The sequence below is a fragment of the Canis lupus genome, chromosome 12 (assembly GCF_048164855.1).
Source record: "Canis lupus baileyi chromosome 12, mCanLup2.hap1, whole genome shotgun sequence".
Taxonomy (NCBI): Eukaryota; Metazoa; Chordata; class Mammalia; order Carnivora; family Canidae; genus Canis; species Canis lupus.
In genome coordinates this window covers 13607677-13631235 of record NC_132849.1, presented here as the reverse complement: position 1 = coordinate 13631235, position 23559 = coordinate 13607677, and the positions used below count along the sequence as shown (strand labels likewise).

General features: G+C 38.0%; 1 protein-coding gene across 10 annotated transcripts in view; it reads right to left on the bottom strand.

The window, feature by feature from the left end:
* Window positions 1–22126, bottom strand: part of ZNF638 (zinc finger protein 638) — a 136785-nt gene extending 114659 nt beyond the window's left edge. For 9 of the 10 annotated variants that reach the window (XM_072769755.1, XM_072769760.1, XM_072769762.1 and 6 more), the window contains exon 1: window positions 21945–22126. In XM_072769755.1, the coding sequence (XP_072625856.1) occupies window positions 21945–22060 (116 nt within the window). In that variant the 5' untranslated portion in view covers window positions 22061–22126. The remainder of the gene's footprint in view (window positions 1–21944) is intronic. The other variant, XM_072769769.1, reaches the window with a different exon arrangement.
* Between the last annotated feature and the right edge of the window lie 1433 nt (window positions 22127–23559).

The window sequence follows — 23559 nt, the reverse complement described above, 5'->3', positions numbered from 1 at the left end:
ATCCTGGATCCTAGGATTATGCCCTGAGCCAAAGGCAGATGCTCAACTGCTGAGCCACCCAGGTGTCCCACATACTGCCATTTAAATATTCATCCTTTATTATTTTTTTTTTAGATTTTATTTATTTATTCATGAGAGACAGAGAGAGAGAGAGAGAGAGAGAGAGAGAGGCAGGGACACAGGCAGAGGGAGAAGCAAGCTCCATGCAGGGAGCCTGAAGTGGGACTTGATCCCGGGTCTCCAGGAATAGGCCCTGGGCGGAAGGCAGCGCTAAACCACTGAGCCACCCGGGCTGCCCAATATTCACCCTTTAAAGAACATGTAGGCTGATTCCAGTCTTTGGTTATTACAAATACAGTTTCTTGGAACATTGGTGTATAGGTTTTTTTGTGAACAAAAGCTTTCATTTCTCTAGAACAAATAATGCCCAAGTGCTCTTGGGGTTGTATGGTAATTGCATGGTTAATTTTATAGGAAACTGCCAAATTGTTTTCTAGAATGACTATGTCATTTTACATTCCTACCAGTAAAGTATAAGTTATCCAGCTTCTCAGCATCCTTGCCAGTGTTTGGGGTTTTCACTATTTTTCAATTTTAACCATTCTGGTAATTATATAGTGATAATTCATTGTGGTTTTAATTGCATGTCCTTAATGGCTAATGATGCTGAACATTTATTTCCTGTGCTTACTTGCTATCTGTATTATCTTCTTTGTTGAAATGCCTTACTGCGTCTTTTGCCCGTTTTCTTTCTTTTCTTTCTTTTTTTTGGGGGGGGGGAGGGGTACAGGGAAAGGGAGAGAGAGAATCTTAAGCAGACTCTACACTCAGTGTGGAGCCCAATGTGGGGCTTAATCTCACAACTCTGAGATCATGACCTGAATTCAAGAGTCAGATGCTAACCAGCTGAGTCATTTAGGCTTCCCTTTTTTGTTGTTCATTTTCTAATTTGATTGGTTTCCCTTTATTAACTATTTGTTAACTACTGTTTAACTCATATTTTTGCCAGTGGGTATGCAATTTCTCTAGCACTGTTTGTTGAATCAGTTATCTTTCCTCCATTGAATTGCTTTTGCATCTTTGTAAAAAATCAGTTGGGCATGTTTGTGTAGGTATCTATCTGGGTTTTCTATTCTGTGCCATTAATCTATGTGTCTATCCTTCTACCAACACCAGTCTTGACTATTATGGCTATATATAGTAACTCATAAAATCAGATAGCCTGACTTTCCCCATTGTATTCTTCTTCAAAATTGTTGTAGCTCTTCTGGTTACTTTGTTTTTCCATATAAACTTTAGAATAATGTTGTTTATATCTATAAAAAATGTTACTGAGATTTTGATAGGAATTGCATTAAATCTATATTTCAACTTAGGGAGAATCAACATGTTCACTATGTAGAATCTTCTAATCCACAGTATTTCTTTCCAAAGAAGCATTTAGATCATTCTTGATTTCTTTTGTCAGTATTGTATGTTTTTAGTATACACATCTTGTACCTTTTTTCATTAGAAGTACACATAAGTCCTTCATATTTTTGGAGCAACTGTAAATGGTATTGTATTTTAAATTTTGGTGTCCATGTGTTCACTGATAGTACTTAGAAATATAGTTGATTTTTGTATGTTTTTCTTATACTTTGCAACCTTGCCAAACATATATTAGTTCTAGTTTTCCTGTTGATTCCTTGGCTTTTCTATAAAGATGATTATGTCATATGCACACAGGGACAGTTTTATTTCTTCTTCACTGAACTGTATGCCTTTTATTTTCTGTAATAATTTCCAGCACTGTTCTTGTTCCCAATCTTTTTTTTTTTTTCTTGTTCCCAATCTTAAAGAGAAAGCATTCAGTCTTTCACCATTATATATGATTTTATCTGTAGGCTTTTGTAGATGTTCTTTACCACATTGAGAAAGTTCTCCTCTCTTCCCATTTTTTGAGAGTTTTTATTTTTATGTTTTTAAAGATTTTATTTATTTATGAGAGACACAGAGGGAGAGAGAGAGAGAGAGGCAGAGACACAGGCAGAGGGAGAAGCAGGCTCCATGCAGCGAGCATGATGTGGGACTCGATCCCGGGTCTCCAGGATCACGCTCTGGGCTGAAGGTAGCACTAAACTGCTGAGCCACCCAGGCTGCCCAAGAGAGTTTTTAATCATGAATGGATGTTAAATTCTGTCAAATGTCTTTTCCATGTTGATTAATATGACCATGTGATTTTTCTTCTTTACCTTGTTAATATGGTGAATTCTTGTGATTAATTTTAAGATGTTAAACCAGCCTTACATCCCTAGAATAAACCCCACTTGGTTATGGCATATAATTTTTTATATATCTTGGTTGATTCCATTTTTTAATATTTTAAAATGATTTTGTATCTGTATTCATGAGGTATCAGTCCGTACTTTTTTTTCTTTTCTTTTTAAAGATTTTATTTATTTATTCATGAGAGACAGAGAGAGAGAGAGGCAGAGACACAGGCGGAGGGAAAAGCAGGCTCCATGCAGGGAGCCTAATGTGGGACTTGATCCGGGGACTCCAGGATCACACCCTGGGCCACAGGCAGGCTCCAAACCGCTGAACCCCCCGGGGATCCCCCGTACTTTTTTCTATTTGTCTAGTTTTGGTGTCACAGTAATACTAGCTTCATAAAATGAACTGGATGGAATTAAAACACATAATCATCTCAATTGATGCACAAAAAATACTTGACAAAATTCAACATCCTTGGGATCCCTGGGTGGTGCAGCGGTTTGGCGCCTGCCTTTGGCCCAGGGCACGATCCTGGAGAACCGGGATCGAATCCCACATCGGGCTCCCGGTGCATGGAGCCTGCTTCTCCCTCTGCCTATGTCTCTGCCTCTCTCTCTCTCTCTCTCTCTCTGTGACTATCATAAATAAATAAAAATTAAAAAAAAATTTCAACATCCTTTCCTGGTAAAAACACTCAACAATTAAATAGATTAGAAGAGTTAAAATTGTTAAAATGTCAATAACTCTCTCACCCCACACCACCCGGGCTCTCTAAATAAATAAATAAATAAAATATCAATAATTCCCAAAGTGATATACACATTCAGTGCCCAGGTAACAAAAGAAAAAACATGGGACGCCTCGGTGGCTTAGTGGTTGAGCTTCTGCCTTTGGCTCAGGGCATGATTCCGGAGTCCCAGGATTGAGTCCCACATCAGAGCCTGCTTCTCCCTCTGCCTATGTCTCTGCCTCTCTCTCTTTGCCTCTCATGAATAAATAAATAAAATCTTTAAAACAAAAAAAAAAAAAAGAAAAAACATTAGATTGGGCTTTATCAAAATCAAAAACTTTTGTGCATCAAAGGACATTATTAACAGAGTAAAAAGGTAACCTACAGAAGGGGAGAAAATATTTGCAAATTGTCTATCTGATAAAATATTAATATTCAGGATATATAAAGAGGCCCTGCAACTCAAAACCAAAACACTCAATTAAAATAATGGGCTAAAAGCTTAGACATTTCTTCAAAGAAGAATACAGATGACCAATAAGCACATGAAATTATGGAAACACAAACCAAGTAAGATACACTTTTTATACAGTAGAATATGCATTATTTGAAAAAACCCTGAAAATAAAGTGTTGGTGAGGATATGGAAAAATTCGGAACTTTGTGTATTGCTGGTGGGAAGGTGCAGTCACTGTGGAAAATAAAATGGCAATCCTTCAAGAAAGTAAACAGAATTACCATTTGATTTTGCAATTCCACTTCTAGATACATACCCACAAGAATAGAAAGCAGAACTCGAATAGGTATTTGTACATCAGTGTTCATAGTGGCATTGTTCACAATAGCCAAAAGGTAAAAACAACCCAAACACTTACCCTCAGGCGAATGGATAAGCAAAATGTGGTATATACATACAATGGAATTTTATTCAGCCTTTAAAAAGTATGAAATTCTGATATATGCTACAATGTAGATGAATATTGAAGATATTATGCTAAGTGAAATAAGCTAGACACAAAAGTACAAAAATTGTATGATTCCACTTATATGAGGAACCTAAAATAGTCAATTCATAGAGAAAGAAGGTCAGAAGAGTGGTTATTTGGGGCTTTGGAGTGTGAGGAAGGGGTCCTTATTGCTTGATATGCACTTAATTTCAGTTGGGGATGATGAAAAATTTCTGAGGATGGATGGTGGTGGTGGTTGCATAATAATGTGAATGTGCTTAATGCCACTGAACTGTACACTCTACATACTTAAAAATGTTTAAAGTGAAAAATTTCACGTTACATACATTCTACTATAACAAAAAACAACACACAATTTCACATACAAAGTCATTTCCTCCATGATTTTATTTTCCTCCAGTGAATTACTTACATTAAATAACCAGATAGGAATAATTGCTTGGCCAGATTTCAAAACTAGCTTTCCCTATGATCAATAGTTCTTGGGATGCCTGCTCTGACCTCTTCTGAAAGTGCCCAAGGATCTGTCTCACCCATGACCTGAACAATATTCAAGGCAGTTAGCTGACTATAGCCACCACAAAAGTCCACAAAGCTGGGATAAAGGTCTGCAGTTCATCACAATATATATACTTCATCCAGACTCCCAAAGCAAGGAGGAAGGAAAGCAGGAAGACACTACAGGAGTTTGAAAACCTTTATAGGTTTCCACATCCAAATCTAACACAAGTTTTTTTTTTTTTTCCCAAATCTAACACAAGTATAATTCAAGTTCTATAAAGCAGTGGCTCACAAACTTTAGCATTCACCTGAATCACCTGAAAGGTTTGTTAAAACACAGGTTGCTGCCCATCCTACTCTCCGAGAGTTTCTCATACTGTAGGTCAGGATGGGGCCCCAAAATTTACATTTCCATCAAGTTCCCAGCATTGCCTGGCACAGGGGCCATACTTGAGAACCACTGAAGAGTGTATTCAGAAGCATAATTCTATCTGAGCCCAAAGAAGGATCAAAGGGAGCCAGGAGAAATGTGAAAGGTGTTAAGTTGCCATTGGACCCCCTGATACTGTCATTCTTAAATGTTACTTCTAAACATTTAGCAAAATTAAAATTTAAACACCCAACTGGACACAACTTTCTGGACAAGAAAAATATATATTCATGGTGACAGTTCAGTACTACCAATCATTTGAGATTTAGAAAAACATTTTCCATTGTCCTCTTTTTCTCTGTTTTCCTTGAGCTGGTTTGGGAACTTTAACAAAAAGATTGTGTATATGTCATCAAAAGCTTTACTAGGGAGTCTTTAAGGTCTATAAGTCTATGAAAAGGCAACAAACAGCAAGCAATTGAGAGGGCAGAGCTGTAGCTGCATCGGAGCCAGGATGAGGGTAGCACTGCCAGGGAGAGAAGAGTACCAGGCAGCTTCTCATAGACAGCAGTCATCTGGTCCCCAACTCAAGAATTTCAATAAGGCAACAAAGAAACTTAGGAGTTATTATAAAACACAGTACAGCTTCTGATTCCTCACCTGAACACAATTACTTGCCTAAACAGAATCTGGATGGAGCCTCTGATCCTATCAAAGCTCATGGGTGTTATTTTTTTAAAGTTTGCCCTGAAGATTTGATAAGGAATTCTCATGGAATACTCTGTAGGGGTGAAAGAAGGGTGAAGGGAAAAATCTTATTACATGATACTGGAATGGCTAACCTGTACTTATGATGCTGAAATAAATAGGCAGGAATTTTTCAGTTTTACTTCCTAAAGCTACCACCATGAAACAAATCACCATGATGATACGTTTAGTGACCAAGTTATGGAAAAGTGGTTAACAGTGTTAAATTAATTAGTATGATATGATCACCATATTTTCATAGGAATCTGCCCCAAGAATATAGCTAAGATTTTACCTTCCACCAATGGGAAGGGTAACAAACTCAGAACCAGCTAGTAACTTACAATAATTGAATAATACATATTAATAGTTGAATATATCAAATAGAAAATAATTGAATATATGTAATAATTGAATAATGATAAATAATTGAAGTGTTCAAAATCAAAGAAAATTCAGAGACACCTGGGTGGCTTCAGTGGTTGAGCATCTGCCTTTGGCTCAGGGTGTGATCCTGGGGTCCTGGGAAGGATCCTCACATCAGGCTCCCTGCAGGGAACCTGCTTCTCTCTCTGCTTATGTGTCTCTCTCTCTGTGTGTCTCTCATGAGTAAATAAATAAAATCTTTTAAAAAAATCAAAGAAAATTCAAATGCCAGAAATAGAATCAAACATTGTTTTTAATAAACTATCATTTAGGCATATGTAACATAATACAAGCGTTTATGATAGTAGAGATTATCAATTTGAAACTGTCAAAATACAAATTAAAAAATAGGGACACTTAATTATTAAGGTTTTCCTATATCTCACACCTTAGACCTAAAACCAAGAATTTGACACCCTTTCCCTTGGACCAAGATGCTAATGTAGTTAGAGTTGCATGCAATGTGTAATATGGCATTCATCCCTGAATCCTTAAACTAAGAACAGTATTTTTTAAAATTGAGTTTCATAAAAAGAAGACAACTCCTCTTAAACACAGGCATTTTCAAACAAAAATGAAATTTTTGCATAGTGAGTTTTGAATATAGGGTAATTAGAAGGTATTCATGGACTTCTGTTGCTCCAATGTTATAATATTTAGTTTTTATACTTCCATTTGTAGTACCCATTCACATTATTGCTATTAATTGAGAAATATTAGCTCATTTTCATAAAGCATAAAATCAAAGAGCCTGCCTTAGAATTCAGTCTCAAATTCTATCATTTGGGGAATTCAGTTAAGACCACATGAAATGTGGTCTAAAAGTTAGTTTCATTTCTGGAAACTAACTTCAGCATATAAAAATGATCCAGATTATTCTTTACCAAATGTTTGCCAAAAAAACATGTATTTACTAAAATGGGAGAACTGAATCATATAAATGTGGTAATCCCTGTGAATTCCCCTGTAAAGAAATATTTGCAGTATTTACTTGAGCTGTAATTCAACCAAAAAAAAGCCAAATCTTTGAGCATTCTTCACTGGTAAACTGAGGCAAATATTTTCCCTTGGATGACAAGTACAGATTGATTTCTCTGAACAGTTAGAAAAAACCATTCCAGCCTTAAACTGTATATGGGAGACTAGAGTTGTACAAACCATGAATCCTGCAAAGCCTTGAAACACCTAAAGTTCAAGAATCGGTAGCCAGTTTATGGTGGCATTACCATATTCATTGCATTTTTAAATCTTTTTGTCCTAAAATTATTCCTAGTGCAATCTGCAATAAATAAATCATTAAATTCATGTCTTCTTATTCTTTCACCATATCATCAAAATGTCCAGTGTTAACCTGCACTATTTATTATTCCAGGAGCACTATCTATAATCAAGCTAATATATTTTTAACTTATTTTCATAAAATTTTGACAGACTTTCCTAACACACGTAAATGAATCATTTGATATTGGCCTTTTCATGGGTGACAAACCCAAAAGTTCTTTGACCCATTAAAATTTTCAGACACCACCACATATATATGATATTATCTATATATATGTGTTTCCATGAGCTCAAATTGAAAATGCCATAAATAATTTAAATTTGAAATGTAATCTGCCTTTAAGTTCTCAGTCATATCTTCAAGATGCTATGACATAGTGTTTCCAATAATATTTACATTTCTTTACTTTTCTTTAGGTTTGAGGTACATGATTTCTGCTTTCCTCAAAAGGCATTGCTTTAGGAACTTACCATCCATATAAGATATTGATACCCAGGATTTTTTTCTTTTTTTTTTATAATTTTTTTTTTAAGATTTATTTATTCATGATAGACACAGAGAGAGAGAGAGAGAGAGAGGCAGAGACACAGGCAGAGGGAGAAGCAGGCTCCATGCACCGGGAGCCCGACGCGGGACTCGATCCCGGGACTCCAGGATCAGGCCCTGGGCCAAAGGCAGGCGCTAAACCGCTGCAAAAAAATTAAAAAAAATAAAAATAAAAAAAAATAAACCGCTGCGCCACCCAGGGATCCCAGGATTTTTTTTTCTTACTAAATAAACAAATACATATCATAGTGGCTTTCTTTATTTATTTCTCACCAAAAGCAAACCCTATTAAATCTTTTCCAAACACTAGTTATGGTGCTATGTGGGGTTGGTTTTAAAATGGCATCTTAATTTGCATTCTTTTGACAGACACACTTGGTGTGCATATTAAAACACAGAAATATTCCTCACACACACAATCTCTTTCCTTTTTTTTTTTTTTAATAATAAAAAGGCCTTTTTCTCTCCCCACTTTTGAAAGATAAATGGATCTGAAATGTACAGGCTTTCCTTCTTAAAGCTACAGGGGACAAAGAGCAGTGCAAGTACAAAGAGAAAAATGACTGCAGGTACTCGGCCTAGATACTGCGAGTAAGAGGGCGCAGTGGGATGGTCTAGGTGGAGAGCACATGTCTCTCTGAAACTGATAGGTGCTCCCCAACTCCAGCTTCTTGCAGCCATGTGCTAATGTAACCTCAGTGTTCTCAGAGCTTCCAAGTCTTTAAATGCTGGAAATGCAGATTTGTGTGTGTTTGCGTGTTTATATAAAGCTGCTTTATTTCAAAGTGTTGGCAACTAATTAAAACATATATAAAACACTAGGAGGGTCCAACAAATGTCCATGGCCCATTAATTTGGGACATTCCCTTCTATTCATCCTCCCCTAACCCATCATGAGATTTAAGTCCTACCAACATCAATCTATATTCTTTGTAAAACTAGTAAAGCAAACAGCAGTGTTTTCACACAAAAAGGCCTCCCCTCTTGGCTGGACCTTCACAGTGTTCTACCAAACGTTGGTTAACTCCCCAGAACTCCTAGCTGCATCTAAAAAGCCTAAGTTTTTTATTTTTGCTTTTTTAATGTCCTTTCCTCCTAACTTTCTGTTATTCAAACTGCCCCTGTTCTAAGAAAACTGAGCTCAAAATAGAGCTGTTTAGCTCTTCTAAACTATGCCTATAGAGATAAACAAACAAACAAGAAAACTCCTGGGATGAGAAATTCTTGTTCTGTTTCTGCAGCCTGTTCGTGTCAAAAATCTTAAATATTGCTTCTCTTTACCTGAGAGCCATTCCATCTATCTCCATGAAAAGTGAAAAAAAAAATCTATAGAATAAAAATGCTGAAGCAACTATGTCATTTATTTTTTTTAAAGATTTTATTTTTATTTATTCAGAGAGAAATTTATGTGTGTGAGCAGCGGAGGGGCAGAGGGAGAGAGAGAGAATTTCCAGCAGGTTCCCCACTGAGCATGGAGCCCCATGTGGGGCTTGATCCCACAACCCTGAGATCCTGACATGAGCTGAATCAAGAGTCAGATGCTTAACCAACTGAGGCACAGGCACCCCACAACTATGTCATTTAAAATAAATAATGGATGGAAATATTTTTAAGGAAGTAGAGATTTTATATGTCAGATTCTCTAGTCATTCAATAAAATTCCAAATAATAAAAAGATTTTTTAAAAAACATAAATACTTAGAAATTAATATACTACTAAATAATCTTTGTATCAAAGAAATCATGGGGATCCCTGGGTGGCTCAGCAGTTTAGCACCTGCCTTCAGCTCATGGTGTGATCCTGGAGTCCCGGGATCAAGTTCCCCATCAGGCTCCCTGCATGGAGTCTGCTTCTCCCTCTGCCTGTGTCTCTGCCTCTCTCTCTCTCTGTGTCTCTCATGAATAAATAAATAAAATTTTGAAAAAAACCCCAAAGAAATCAGAAGTGAAATCACAAACCATTTACAAGATGATGAAAAGGAGAAAATTTTATTGAAGTTCGATATGCCAACATATAGTATAACACCCAGTGTTTATCCCGTCAAAAGGAGAAAATTTTAGACCAATGAATGAACATTCTAGGAGCTAAAACAGTCCTTAGGGGAAATTTTAAAGCCTTAAATACCTTTCTCACTACATAGGGTTTTTAAAAATGTAAAGGAATTATTTATTCAAAATAAGGAAAAAGGATAAAAAGGAAAAAGCAGTAGGAAGTAGGAATTAATACAGATAAACTTAAGAATAATCTTAAAAAGTAATAGTAGGATATATAAATACAAAAGCTTGTTCTCTTAAAGAACAAGAAAACAAAACTCTAATTTTGGCAGAATGGAGAAGGATGAAAAGGGGTGAATAAAAATGCATGGATCAGAAATAAAAGAAATATCAAAGAGCTTTAAAATTGCAAGAGAATATCACATGCAACCTCATGACAAGAAATTTAAAGATAGAAAGAAAATGACTTCTTAGCAAAGTATAAATTAAAAATTATAAAAATTGACTCTGAGAATAGAATAGAAAATTTGAATAGATGAATCACTATAAAAGAGAAAAACTCATATGTGTTTGTTGTATCTATCTATATATATATGTGAGTGTGAAGAAAAGAATAGCAATATATATTGCTATACACACACTCTTGGGCACTGCTAAGATTGTACACATTACATTGCTAATAAAAGATTACATTGCTAAGATGTAGAACATAAGAGGGGAAAAATTAACAAAAACGTGACTATTAAAAAGTATCAGTATCCTAAGCACCTGGGTGGCTCAGGCGGTTAAGCACCTGACTTTTGATTTTGGCTCTGGTCATGATCTCAGGTTTGTGAGATGGAACCCCTCCATCGGGCTCTGGGCTAGGTGTGGAGCCTGTTTAAGATTCTCTCTCTCTCTGCCCCTCTTTTCTCTCTCTTTCTCCCTTTCGAGAAAAAAAAATTGCAGTGGTCTCTTACAAATAAGGCAATATGCTCAATAATTTACTACCATTATCTCATTTAGTCCTTAAATCCTGTGTGGTAGGTGTTATTAGACCAATTTTACAAACAAGGGAACTGACTTGAGAGGAGTGTGTGCTGTTAGTACACTCTATTACTATAAAATGAGTGGTTAAAAACCCAACAAAACAAAACAACATCAAACTAGCAATATATGCAATGAAATAAAGCATGGTAACACCTTCATTCAATGATTATGAGATATCACCTAGAGGTGCCCAACTTTTGGATCAAATAATGTTAATATTTATACAATTCGTAGTACTGGTAATCATAGATTGTTTGCAGATGGCAAAGGGTAAATAACATTCATATAGTCATTGGCAAACAGACTTGAGTGACATGGAAATTAAAGAAATTTTTGAAATTTCTAAGCAGTTTTGAAAAAAATGAGATGCATATTTGTTAGAATAAAGGCTAAGCTACTATAACAATGGCCCCAAAACAAGATGGCTCAAATAAGATCAGAATATGTTTCTCTCTCAATTAACTTTCTACACACAGGCTATTAGGTTGTTCTATGATGTTAATCTCCCAGATTCCTTCCATCTTGTCACTTGAGCTCCCTTTGTCTGCAGAGTTGAAGTTAGCACACCACAGGAGTCTGCCTTCCAGCCCACATGCTGAAAGAAAGAGGAGAGAGCAAACCCAATCCTTTGAAAATATGCTTTCTCAACAAGGATAATATCACTTTTAAGGGGGCAAAAGCTGGTTCATAAGGGGTAGAAGGGCAAAAAATACTAGTCTTTTTGTAGATACAGTAGATATATTCTTATAAAGTATATAAACAGATATACAATGTATCTGTGGTATTAAAATTTTATGGAAGAACTTGGAAAAAAAGTCTAAAAAGGCTCCTCATGCAGGGATAATAATAACAATAATAAAAAGGTTGAGAAGCTCTATGTTAAAGACAAGTACCAAAAATTGCACACATCCTCTGCTCCCAAGAACTTAATCACAAAGATAAACCAGCTGCTAAGGAAACTAGGAAACAGGCAGTAGGTAAGTGGCTACTGACCCAGAGTAAACTCAGTTTCTTCCCATTTGAGCTTCTTCATAAGGCTACTTGAGTGTTCTCATGACATGACAGTTGATTTCTCTGAGAATCCAAGAGACTACAGCGGAAGCCCCCATGTCTTCTATAAGTAAGCCTTGGAATCCACACACTGCCACTTCCACCACATACACATAGGTATACAGACCAATCCTGATACAACGTGGGAGGAACCTACATAAGGGTATCACCACCAGGAGGCTAGGTCTGGGAATCATCTAGGCGATTGGCTTTTTGTTTGGAAATATAATCAGAAGTTCTTGTGTCTGTATAACCGGAAAAATCATGCTGGTTAAATTCTAGTTTTCCTTTAAGGCCCTGATGACATGTTAACTTTCTAGCCAGAATTCACTGCCTCCTCCTTTGTGATTCTGCATCACATTATTTTCAACTCCGGTGCAGTACTTATTACCCTGTATGATGGTTCATTGTGTACAAGGCTGTCTCTGCAATGAGAATATAGAACTGAGGCTTACTTATTTTGATGCCCTTCAAGCTCAGTGTTGAATTAAAAAATTTTTTTCAGCCACTGTCAGTTTCTGGTAGGAAAACCAGTCTGTGGCCAATGTAAGAAGCCTTATAAATTATCTATTTAGGTCATCACTGATTTGCCTTATACACCTAGATGACTTGCTTAAAACAAGCAAGTAACCTAGAAAACAAAACAAGCCCAGAATACAAATTTATTCATTTCAATGATAGATTTAACTTCTCTGTCGACCAGAATTTTCATACAGATAACTTTACAGGAGCAGGCAAATTAAAATCTAAACATCGCTAGGTGGGTTTTACAGGAGAAAATGTGTGTTTCAATAGAAAGTGATCTTTGTTTAGATCACACCATTCCAGATTATCTGATTCCAGGCTTTCGTTGCTGTTTAACTATTATACTTTATAATATACTTTTCTTCATACTGAAGAAAAGTTAGAATGATATAAAATAATTTTTGCCTCTAGGCATGTAAAATCTGGTGGAGGTTCAAGTGACTTCCCTCTCCAATGAAAGAGGCCAGTTCTGCTTTCATTTGCATGTTCATTTCCATTTTCCTGATCTATAAATATGTCTGTTCTCTGGCTTCTCCTTTTGAACTGGCTGTACCATCTTACTGGGGCACTCATTTGATTAATGAGTTAAATAAAAAAATTAACATTTGTAAATTTTATATTTGTATGAGAATCATGATTTTATCTGTTCCTTAAAAATGTCCTTCAACAGCCCATATATACAGGACAAGAGGGATTGGTTGGGTGATCTTAACCAAAATGAAAAAGCACAGATCAGAATTACACAAACCTGGACTCAGATCCTGGCTCTTTGAGGCACTCAGGACCACTGCACTTCACACCTCCAGAGACATGCCATTCACACTCAAGTTTCTATGAATGGTGCTTCCCTGTATAGCATTTTGCACAGGTCTGCACTGCCCACATAGCAATGCCACTTGCCCTGTAAGAGCAATTTGTGTGCATGCTGTGTGTCTTAGCAGAAAGCCTATCCCTTGTCTTTGCCTTGGTGACAAATGAGATGTTTTATGAACGAATAATACATGTATATGTGCTTAACTGTCATAATTAAGCAAACAGCATGGGGGTAGAAATAAATAAGGGAAAGAGATAGAAGAATGGCTTTTAAATGTTAATAGCTTTGATAGTACTGTCCAACAGAATGTTTTATTTTGTTTTAAAGATTTTATTTATTTATTCATGAGAGACACAGAGAGAGAGAGAGGAAGAAACACAGGCAGAGGGAGAAGCAGGCTCCATGCAGGGAGCCCAATGTGGGACTCGATCCTGGGACTCCAGGATCACGCCCTGGGCCGAAGGCAGGCGCTCAACCACTGAGCCATTCAGGCATCCCCAACAGAATGTTTTGTAATAATGGAAATGTTCTAGATCTGTGCTGTTCAATACAGTAGCCACTACTACCCACACATGGTATTGAGCACTTGAAATGTCACTAGTGTGACTGAGGAATTGAATTTTTAATTTAATTAACTTATATTTAAGTACGTGTGGCTAGTGGCTACTATGTTGGACAATATAGGTATTGATACTAGCAGAAAGACAAATTTCTAGACTCAGAAAAATGGGAGATATAGGCTTCTCGAGCTTTTTGGCGAAAGGACCTATATGCTTAAAAAGCACTGACAAGATCTTATTCTTTTTGATGGCTGAGTAATACTCTACTACCACTTCTTTATCCATTCATCTATCAATGAACACTTGGGTTGCTTTCATATCATGGCTATTGTAAGTAATGCTGCATTGGGGGATGGGTGAAACAGATAAAGGGTATTAAGAGGTACTGATTATTCTAGTAATAGAATAAATAAGTCAGAGATGAAAAATACATCACAGGGAATATAGTCAATAATATTGTAATGATATTGTATGGTGATAGATGGTGACCATATATCATGATGAGCAAGGAGCATTGTATAGAATTGTTGAATCAATATGTTGTACACCTGAAACTAATATAATATTGTGTCAATTATATTTCAATATTAAAAAATTGCAATCACACACACTAAGTAATGCAAAAATAAAAACCATGGAGACTCCAAAGAACTTTTATTTATGTAGATTATATCTACCATTAATTATTATCTAACAAAAATAGAAATTTAAAAATATTTCTTAGTCCATTTAGAAATAATAATAAACCCATTATGTTATGGAAAAATAACTAGATTTTCCAAAACAAAAAATAAACTAGTGAGAAGAGTGGCATTGCTTTATATTTCTGCATTTAATCTATTGGAAAACTCCATTGTACATTCGTAAGAAAAGTGCAAATATCAAGTCAATATTATTATGGAAAGGGTCACAGATCTAGCTGTAGGATAAGTAACAGCAATGGTTTACTGATACAAAATGGTTAGCTACTCCCTTCCCTGGGGCCACTCTCCAGCCCTGTGGCAGACAGGTGACTTCCTCAGCCCCAGAGCAGGTGAGAGGCTTTGGCCTCCAGGTTACCACCAGAGGGCAAGGATACAGCAGGAGGCAGAAGATAAGGAGGATAAGTGAAAGCCTACAGAGTAAAGTGTGGGACCCTCAGTCCCTGTGCAGAAAAGAATTCTCTTAGCATGCCTGAGATATCTATCCTTTGAAAGGCCTGCTTGCAAGGTTAACCCTTGGCTGGAATCTGGGAACTTTGATTTCAGAAAGGATCCCACCATTCCCTAACTGATAAGAGTTGTTTAGTATGCCTAATCAGAGTTTGCACAAACAATGTCGTTTATGCTGAACACCTGCTTTCCCTGAGAGTCTGGAATTTTGATAGTGCTAGGCAGAGGGTGCCTAGGTGAACAGTCCCCAGTAAAAACCTTGGATGCGGAGTCTCTAATGAGCTCCCATGTTAGACAACACTTCACATATGCAGTCACAATTCAGTTACAAAAAAATTAAGCACATCCTGGTGACTTCACTAGAAGAGGATTCTGGGAAGTCTCTGCCTTGTTTCCTCTGGACTTCACTCCACGTTCCTTTTCTTTTTTCTGATTTTGCTTTGAAGCCTTTCTCGAAAATAAATCATAACCGTGAGTATAACCATATGTTGAGTCCTGTGAATCTTCCTAGTGAATCACTGAACCTGGAGATGATTTGGGGGACTCTTGACACAGTCCCTTTCATTGGCCCCTGCTCCCAGAATGTCAACACCCAGGATTATATCCCACACTGCAGAGGACTAGAGACTTCTCTCTGAAGAAACTGAAAAACGAAGAGAAAAAAGGACTGCAAAGGGCAGAAACATTGCAAAAGGCAAAAGAAAGTCTCCAAATAAAACTACAATTAATGTCTTTAAAAAGATAAGAAAATATACTGCATTTATAAAAAGTAGAATGCTATAAAAAAGAAGCAATCAGAACAAGAAAGAGCAATATGAAATTGAAAATGTAATAAAATGAAATTCTGAATCAAATGGCTAGAAGATAGTATTGACAACTTGCCCAGAGAAGTTGGAGGGTAAAAAAAGAGAGAAACAGATGAAAAACAATAGAGAAAAGATAAGAAAACTGAAGGATCAATCCAGGAGGTCCAAAATTCCAACTAAGAAAAAAAGAGAACAGCATAAAATGGAAAGGAAGAAATTATTAAGGCAAATTTCACCACACTACAAAAAACAAACGAGAGGCATCAGGTTGAAAGAGCACACCAAGTGTACAGCACAATGAGTGAAAAAAAGAATCACATCAAGGTCACCAAATCATCACATTTCAAGATACCAAAGAGAAGATTCTCAAAAGTTTCAGAAAGGAAAAACAATCCATACTGGCATACAAAACTTAATGATATCAGATTTCTTCACAGTAATACTGACAACAGACATTCCAAAATTAACTCTTAATCATTTTGAGGAAAAACCTAGAATTTCATACTCAAACTGCAAGTCAATATCCCAGCCATGAAGAAAAACATTTTAAGACATACAAAGACTTTGAAAATTTATCTTTTCTTAGACAGTAATGGGACTAAGTGCTTGAGCAAAATGACTGAGTCAACCAGATCAGGATCTAGGAGAGAGGTGAATTAGGACTATAGCTATGCACCAAACCTAGAGAAATTTATCTTCTGCTCCTATTCAGAATTCCATTTTGGCTATCATTTTTTTTAATTTCATAGAGGACTTTGTGCTCTGATTGTTTCTTCCTATAGCATCCAATTCCTATTTCATGGGTACAATCTCTTTTCTTAACTCCTTAAAGATACTAATCTTTAGGGTGGTTGCAAACCTAGAAACAAACCAGATGTATGTGAAGAATGAGACCTACAGGAAGAAGACTTAAGGAAAAAAATTAAGTTGATAGATTCTTGTAATTGAGCATTTGACAGCATTTGAATACTTGGAAAAAGCCATAGATAGATAGAAAATTAGGTAAATGAAAAAAACAATCTTTATCTTTTGGCTCACAGGCTAGTCATATTTACTTAATCATAATCATATAAAACCTAACTATTAATTCAACTAAATATTGAGATAAATGTCAACTGAGAGGATAGAGGAAGTGGAAGTAGAAGTAGAAGAGAGAGTAAAGGAGTTACATCCTCACCATAAAGTATCAATTCTCAATTTATAAAGAAAATAAAATAAATAATATCCAACTCATTTAAGTCAAGAAATAGTTACAGTATACTTTAAAACCTTAGGAGGTAAATACTAGAAGAAAAAATTTGGGATGCCTAAGTGGCTCAGCAGTTGAGCATCTGCCTTCGGCTCAGGGTGTGATCCCGGGATCTGGGATAGAGTTCCACATTGGGCTCTTTGCAGGGTGCCTACTTCTCCCTCTGCCTGTGTCTCTGCCTCTCTCTGTGGGTCTCTCATGAATAAATAAATACTCTCTAAAAAAAAAAAGAAAAAAATAAAGAGTTGAAAGTAGTTGCCTCAGAGGAGAGAAATAAGGACTGAAGACGAATGAAGTGTCTCATATTTTTGTGGCAAATTTTTAAGAGCTGTTTCATTACCCTGATTATAATCAATATATTATATATTAAATTATATAAATATATTTTTTTTAAGTAAATTTTTTTTTTAAATTGGAGGCACCTGGGTAGCTCAGTTGGTTAAGCAACAGACTCTGGATTTCATTTCCCTCAGGTCATGATATCAGGGTGGTGAGACCGAACCTCAAGTTGGGCTCCAAGCTCAGTGCGGGGTGTACTTGTCCCTCTCCTTCACCTCACTTGCGTGCTCTCTCTCTCTCTCTCAAATAGATAATGTCTTTTAAAAAATAACTTAATGATATTTAAACTGGAAGCTTTTACAATTCCGTATGCCACGTTCAAGTACACTCAATATATTGTTTCCTCTTCACTCAGCAAGACATACTTGCACTCAACACCCCAACCATGAAGAAAATTCTTCCTCTAATTGTTTTAAGATCCATCTCCTTTCTTCATACTCTATGTTCTAACCACTTTTTTTGAAAAATCTTTGAGGATGCTCTATGTACTATGAAAAAATCTTCATGACGCACGGTTGAATGGAAAAAGCAAAGGAAAAAATGGCATATATATCCGAGAAGGGAAAAATGTCAATATGTTTTGGCTTAGATACACATAAAATATCTCTGGAATGATAAGCAGTAAACGAATAATAACGCTTACCCAGGATAGGTGAATTGGAGAAATGGGAATTGAGGAGATGAGGAGCTTGGGAAAGAGGTAGACTTTTCATTGTATAACTTCTTTTTTTTTTTACGTTTTGATCTTCAACCCTATAAAACCATTGCCTACTCAAAAAATATATTTAAAAAAAATTTAAGTACTACCCCTTTATCTTGCACAATTACATCCAACTTGAGAACTTAATTACCAGGCTTTTAATCATTACACAAATAAATCTATTAACTCATATTAAAATTACAAAGGTTCAGATAAAATAGAGTAAATCTTGGGGATAAGCAGAGACATATGGATTATCCTCATTTATCTCTAGGGATTTGATGATTATTTCAAAGACAGAATGGTTTCAATGCCTACATATGAAAATATAGTCTTTGCTTTTTTTTACTTCTTTAAACCTAGCTCAAGGGTTTTTAAACTTTACCATGCAGAAGAATTTCTCTCAAAGTGAGAAGACTAAATATTAAATCATGCATAATCTTTACTACACTTCAGAATCTTCTTACACTTCTTTTAACCAAAATAGAAAAATATTCAAAAAAAAAGAAAAGAAAAATATTCATACTTTTTTAGTATTCTTTTTTTACCCTGATATCATATTATGACCATCTTTTGATTTTTTGTCAATTTTTTCTACAACATGATTAGTAATGGCTGCATTAGTTTATGTGATATTAATATATTAATGCAACATATTAATCAATATATTATATTGATCAACATAATATTAATATTATATTTTATTACTGTTAATATACTGTAATATTACTACATTGTATAGATATTTTCTAGCTTAAATTATTTTACTATTTCCGTATTTTGGGACATTGAGTGTTTTCAAAGTTTCACCATCATAGGCAACATCACAACAAACATCCAAGTAACTAACCCTATATACATCTCCATTAATATTTCCTTAGAGGTAGAATTGCTGGGTCAAAATGTATCTTAAAAAAAAATGTATCTAAAAATTCAAGAATTTTAACAACTACGGTTCCAATTTTAGTATATGTGCTGCCGAAATGAGCACAAGAATTTTAACAACTATGAACAAAATGCTCTCCAAAAACCTACTTAACTGTTAATGGAAACCTAAACATAAGGTAATTAAGGGAAATGACAGGATGCTTTACTGAGGCGATCTGTGAGTCTTCAGGTACCACAGTGAATCCCCAAATCTCAAACTGCAAAATGTTCCACATGTAACATGTCAAAAAGTCAAAAAAAGAGGGTAATGAACCTTGATGTTAAAACCATACCTCTTACATGAATGTTGCAAGAAATGTAGAAGCATCAGAGAAAGAGGAAAAAGATCTCTTGGCAGTGATACATCACTGAAAAATAGCAGACTCAAGTTCTCAAAAGCCTTCTAGTTTAATGTCATTTGAAGAAGTATTTCCTGTTAGTAATTATAATATTCAAAATTATTAAAGTATTTTGTCATCACAGCCATATATTAAAGGAGAAATGTCAAAAAAGATTTTGCTGGTGCTGACATTTCGATGAAGAAAAATAAAACTTTTAATACAATGAATAAGACCAACATTCTCTGAAGTTGCATATTCAACACCGCAATTTAATACCATTCAAAATTTGGAGCCTGAATATGTAGTTGTAGGTAAAAGCAGGCCTTAAGTAAACTGGGAAAAAAAAAAATCTTTCAAAACTGATGACTCAAAACACTATGCATGAGTTTTTCTTTTATTTTTCTGCATTTTTCAAAATTTCCTTAATAAAAAAAGTGCATAAACATAAATTAAGAAAGCTCAAACTTATTATTTAGGAAACAAAACTATGGGTGTTGCATTCAAGTGATTACCCTGATATCAAAAACCATTTTTGGATGATATACAGCCTATTATACAATTCTAGAAATCATAAGAAACATAATGTAACTTTCTTTAAAAAGAGCGATCCCAACAAATTCTTTAAACCAGATTATTCTCATAGATGAAAACTGAATAAGTCTCCCTCACCACCACAAAATGTCCCCAGCGGCAAAAGGTAAAGAATTACTGCATGTGATAGCTCACTCACCTCCCTTCTCTAAAATACATTTACAGTTCAAGGAAAAAATTTGATTGATTGCAATTAAAAAGCACCCTTGTTAAAAAAAAAAAAAAGATAAATACTTAAAGTTCAAATAAGTTACTACGAATCCTGACGACTAGGGACAGCAAAACACTCCCCAAGTCCTTTAAAGCATATGAAAAAAAAAAAAAAAAGGATATACAGAAAAGATGAATTAAGGGTGCTTTTTGATTTTACAAGACCATTCACAGCGACATCCACAGTTGGAAGGCAGCGGACTAAATTCCGGCACCTTTTTCTGAAGCCAGGAATTCCTTTCCCTGATGGAATAAGGGAATCCTTACGGAATAATAAAAAAGACACTCCTCAACTCAAAGTAACCAACGGGCTCCCAGGAAAGAGCAAAGCAAGCTGAAACAATGCCACGGGGAACTCAGATCTAAAAACGGAACACTGGACGTTCCGTTCTGCAAAATATCTAGGGTTCTCCTCTCCCGACTCCCACCGACGCGCACAAACGCCACCGAGATTGGGAGAGGGCCTTGCAGTGCGTACAGGGTTGGCAGAGCAACTAAGCCAAGCGTGGGCTCAGCCCGGTCCAGCAAGACGACCGGACGCAGACTCCGGCCACCGGGGGAGAAGAGCTGATGCTGCTACCGAGAGCCACCCCACCCCGCCCTCCCGGCTGGGACGTGACCGGTGTCCTAACAGACGCGCAGCTCGCCTTTCTGGGGACTCTTGGAAGGTACAAATCGCTGCCATCAACAGCCGGGCCGGGCGGGCGTCCTCTTGCCCTCCCGGAGCGGCGCGGCAGCCTCCCCGCGCGGGGACAGCCTGGAGTCCGCAGGCAGAGGGGGGCTCCCGGGTGGGCGGATTCCCCGCCTCGGTCGGGCGGGCGGGCTGGGGGGTCGGGCCGCACGCGCTGTTTGCACAGTATTCCGAAGTCTGGAACCTAGTTTGCGGTTGTGGGGGAAAGCAAACCTAAGCGAAAGAAAAGAAAGGAAGAAGGAAAAGAAAGAAAAGAAAGAAAAGAAAGAAAGAAAGAAAGAAAAAGAAAGAAAGAAAGAAAGAAAGAAAGAAAGAAAGAAAGAAGAAAGAAAAGAAAGAAAGAAAGAAGAAAGAAAAGAAAGAAAGAAGAAAGAAAAAGAAAGAAGAGAGAGAAAGAGAGAGAAAGAAAGAAAAAATATACAGAGATAGATGACTCAAAACACTATCCATGGTCTTTCTTTTATCTTTCTGTACTACGAGAAACTCCTTTCATGAAGAAATCTATTGCTCTGAAATAAGAAAGCTCCAACTTATTATTTAAGGAACAAAAGGGTCAGCGTTGCATTCAAATGACTACTCCCGTGAGATCAAAAACTGTTTTTGGATGAGATGCAGCGTATTAGGCAACTCCACAAAGTACTTTTTTTTTTTTTTTTTTTAAAGAGCAATCTTTAAAAAGAGCTCGAGCTCGTCGGATGTTTCTCTTGAGAAGCGAGCACCACGCTATTCGAAGACTCCTCGTCCCCACGGCGCCGTGTCGCTGCCGTGTAAAGGGTCGTTAACTTCGTCGCGGACCCCCTAGACCGCCCGCACGGCGCCCGTCCCGACCCGGGGAAGAGCGCTGGGACCGCGAAGCCAAGCGACAGGGGCCGGCGAGGCGTCCCAGGGCTGCTTGCTGGCCGTCTGGCGCCTCCGCACACAAACTTGCGCAGCGCTGAAGACCGGCCTGCTGGGGAGTGACAGTCACGCGGAGGGCGAGGAGGGGCGAGGAGGGAAGCGGACTCTGGACCCGAACCCCGTGACGCGAGGATGCCTTGGCACGGCCAGGGCCCGCCCACCCGCCTTCGCCATCCCACCCACTGCCGAGAGCCCCAGAGGACGCAGCAGGGCCGGGCGCCCGGGGGCGAAGGCAGCGCTCACCGCTTCAGATGGTCCGAAGCCCGCCCAGCTGCGGTGGTCGCGGAGACCAAACTCGGCGCCGAGGCCCCGGCTGCGGCCCGGGGGGTAGCCCGGGCAGGAACCGGCTCCCGGGGCATCGCCGGCGGCCTCCACGGCACCCGCGCGCAGCCCCCAGCGCTGGGCGCACGCCGCCTCTTGGGCCGTAGGGCGCAGGGCACCCCGGCGCGGCCCCGCCCACTCCCGAGGAGGGCCAATGGGCGCGGAGCGCGGGAAGCCCGGGGCGGGGCGCGAGCGGCGGGTAGGCCCACGACGCCGTGCGCTCCGAGGTCCGAGCCGCCCGCCCGGGGCCTGCAGAGTTTCGGAGGACTCCCCCGCCCCCCCCCTGCTTGTAATCGTGTGTGTCGGGTGAGTGTGGAGGGGGCAGGAACGCACAGTCCGCAAATTACGTGGGACTCGATCCCGGGTCTCCAGGATCGCGCCCTGGGCCAAAGGCAGGCGCCAAACCGCTGCGCCACCCAGAGATCCCCTTTCTTTTCAGACTTCTTGGTCCGCTGATGACCGAGCACCAGCCACAGTGTCTGGGGATGCGCGGGCACCAGCCACAGTGTCTGGGGATGCGCGGGAACCATAAACAGTCCCTACTTGAAAGATCTCCCGGTCAGTCGGGTGGGGGAGCAGATAAGGAAACAGGTGACTAGGAGAGCACCTCAGGAGGTGCATTCCCAAATCAAAAGTCCTGTTTTGCAATGCGGGGGGTGGGGTGGGGGGGTGGTATGTGAAGGTGGGGGGGTGGGTTCTCCCAGGAGAGAACTGGAAGACTGGTTACCCGGCAGTACTTGTAGCCATGATTCACAGTGGAGGACAGTGCACACATCTTTTTCATTTTCTTTTTTCCTAATGGTGACCTGATAATATGCGCGACAGTTAAAAATTTCAGTAGCATCAAAATACAGTGATGTGCAATGAAAAAAAGTTTCCATTAGCCATTGCTCCCTCCCACTCCCTCAGTTTTCTTTCCTGTTAACTAATTTGTTTTATGTCCTTTCAAAGACACTCTGTGCAGTAAATATATATTATATGCCGTGTATATATATATATATATATATATATATATATATATATATAGTCTTCCCTCAATCTCCCTCCCTCCCTCTCTCTCCCTCTCTCTCACACCTAGTATTCTATGGAGTTTTACCACCTTGGTTTTCTTCACTTAACACTGTATTTTGGACAACTTTTATTGTTTGTGATGATTGCATAGTATTTTACCAAATTATCATTTCAAGTTTTTTTCCATTCTTTTGCTTTTCCAAACAGGGCTGCAGTCAGTAGTTATACTCCTATTTATAGCCACTTGGCATGTGAACAAATGTCTGTCTAGGCCAAATAGCTAGGTGTTGAATGCTGGATCCCAGGGTATGGGCTTTAAAAATTCTGGTAAATGTTGCCACACTGCTCTCCATACAGTGTGTTATCAAACTTAAGTTCTTTGAATTGCCATTCTGTGGATTGGCTATTCATATCCTTTGCCCATTTTTCTATTCAACTATTGATCTTTTTTTCTTTATTATTGGAGATATAGATATCTATATTTATCTATTCCTCTCTATATAAATAAAATCAGTCCATTGTGAAT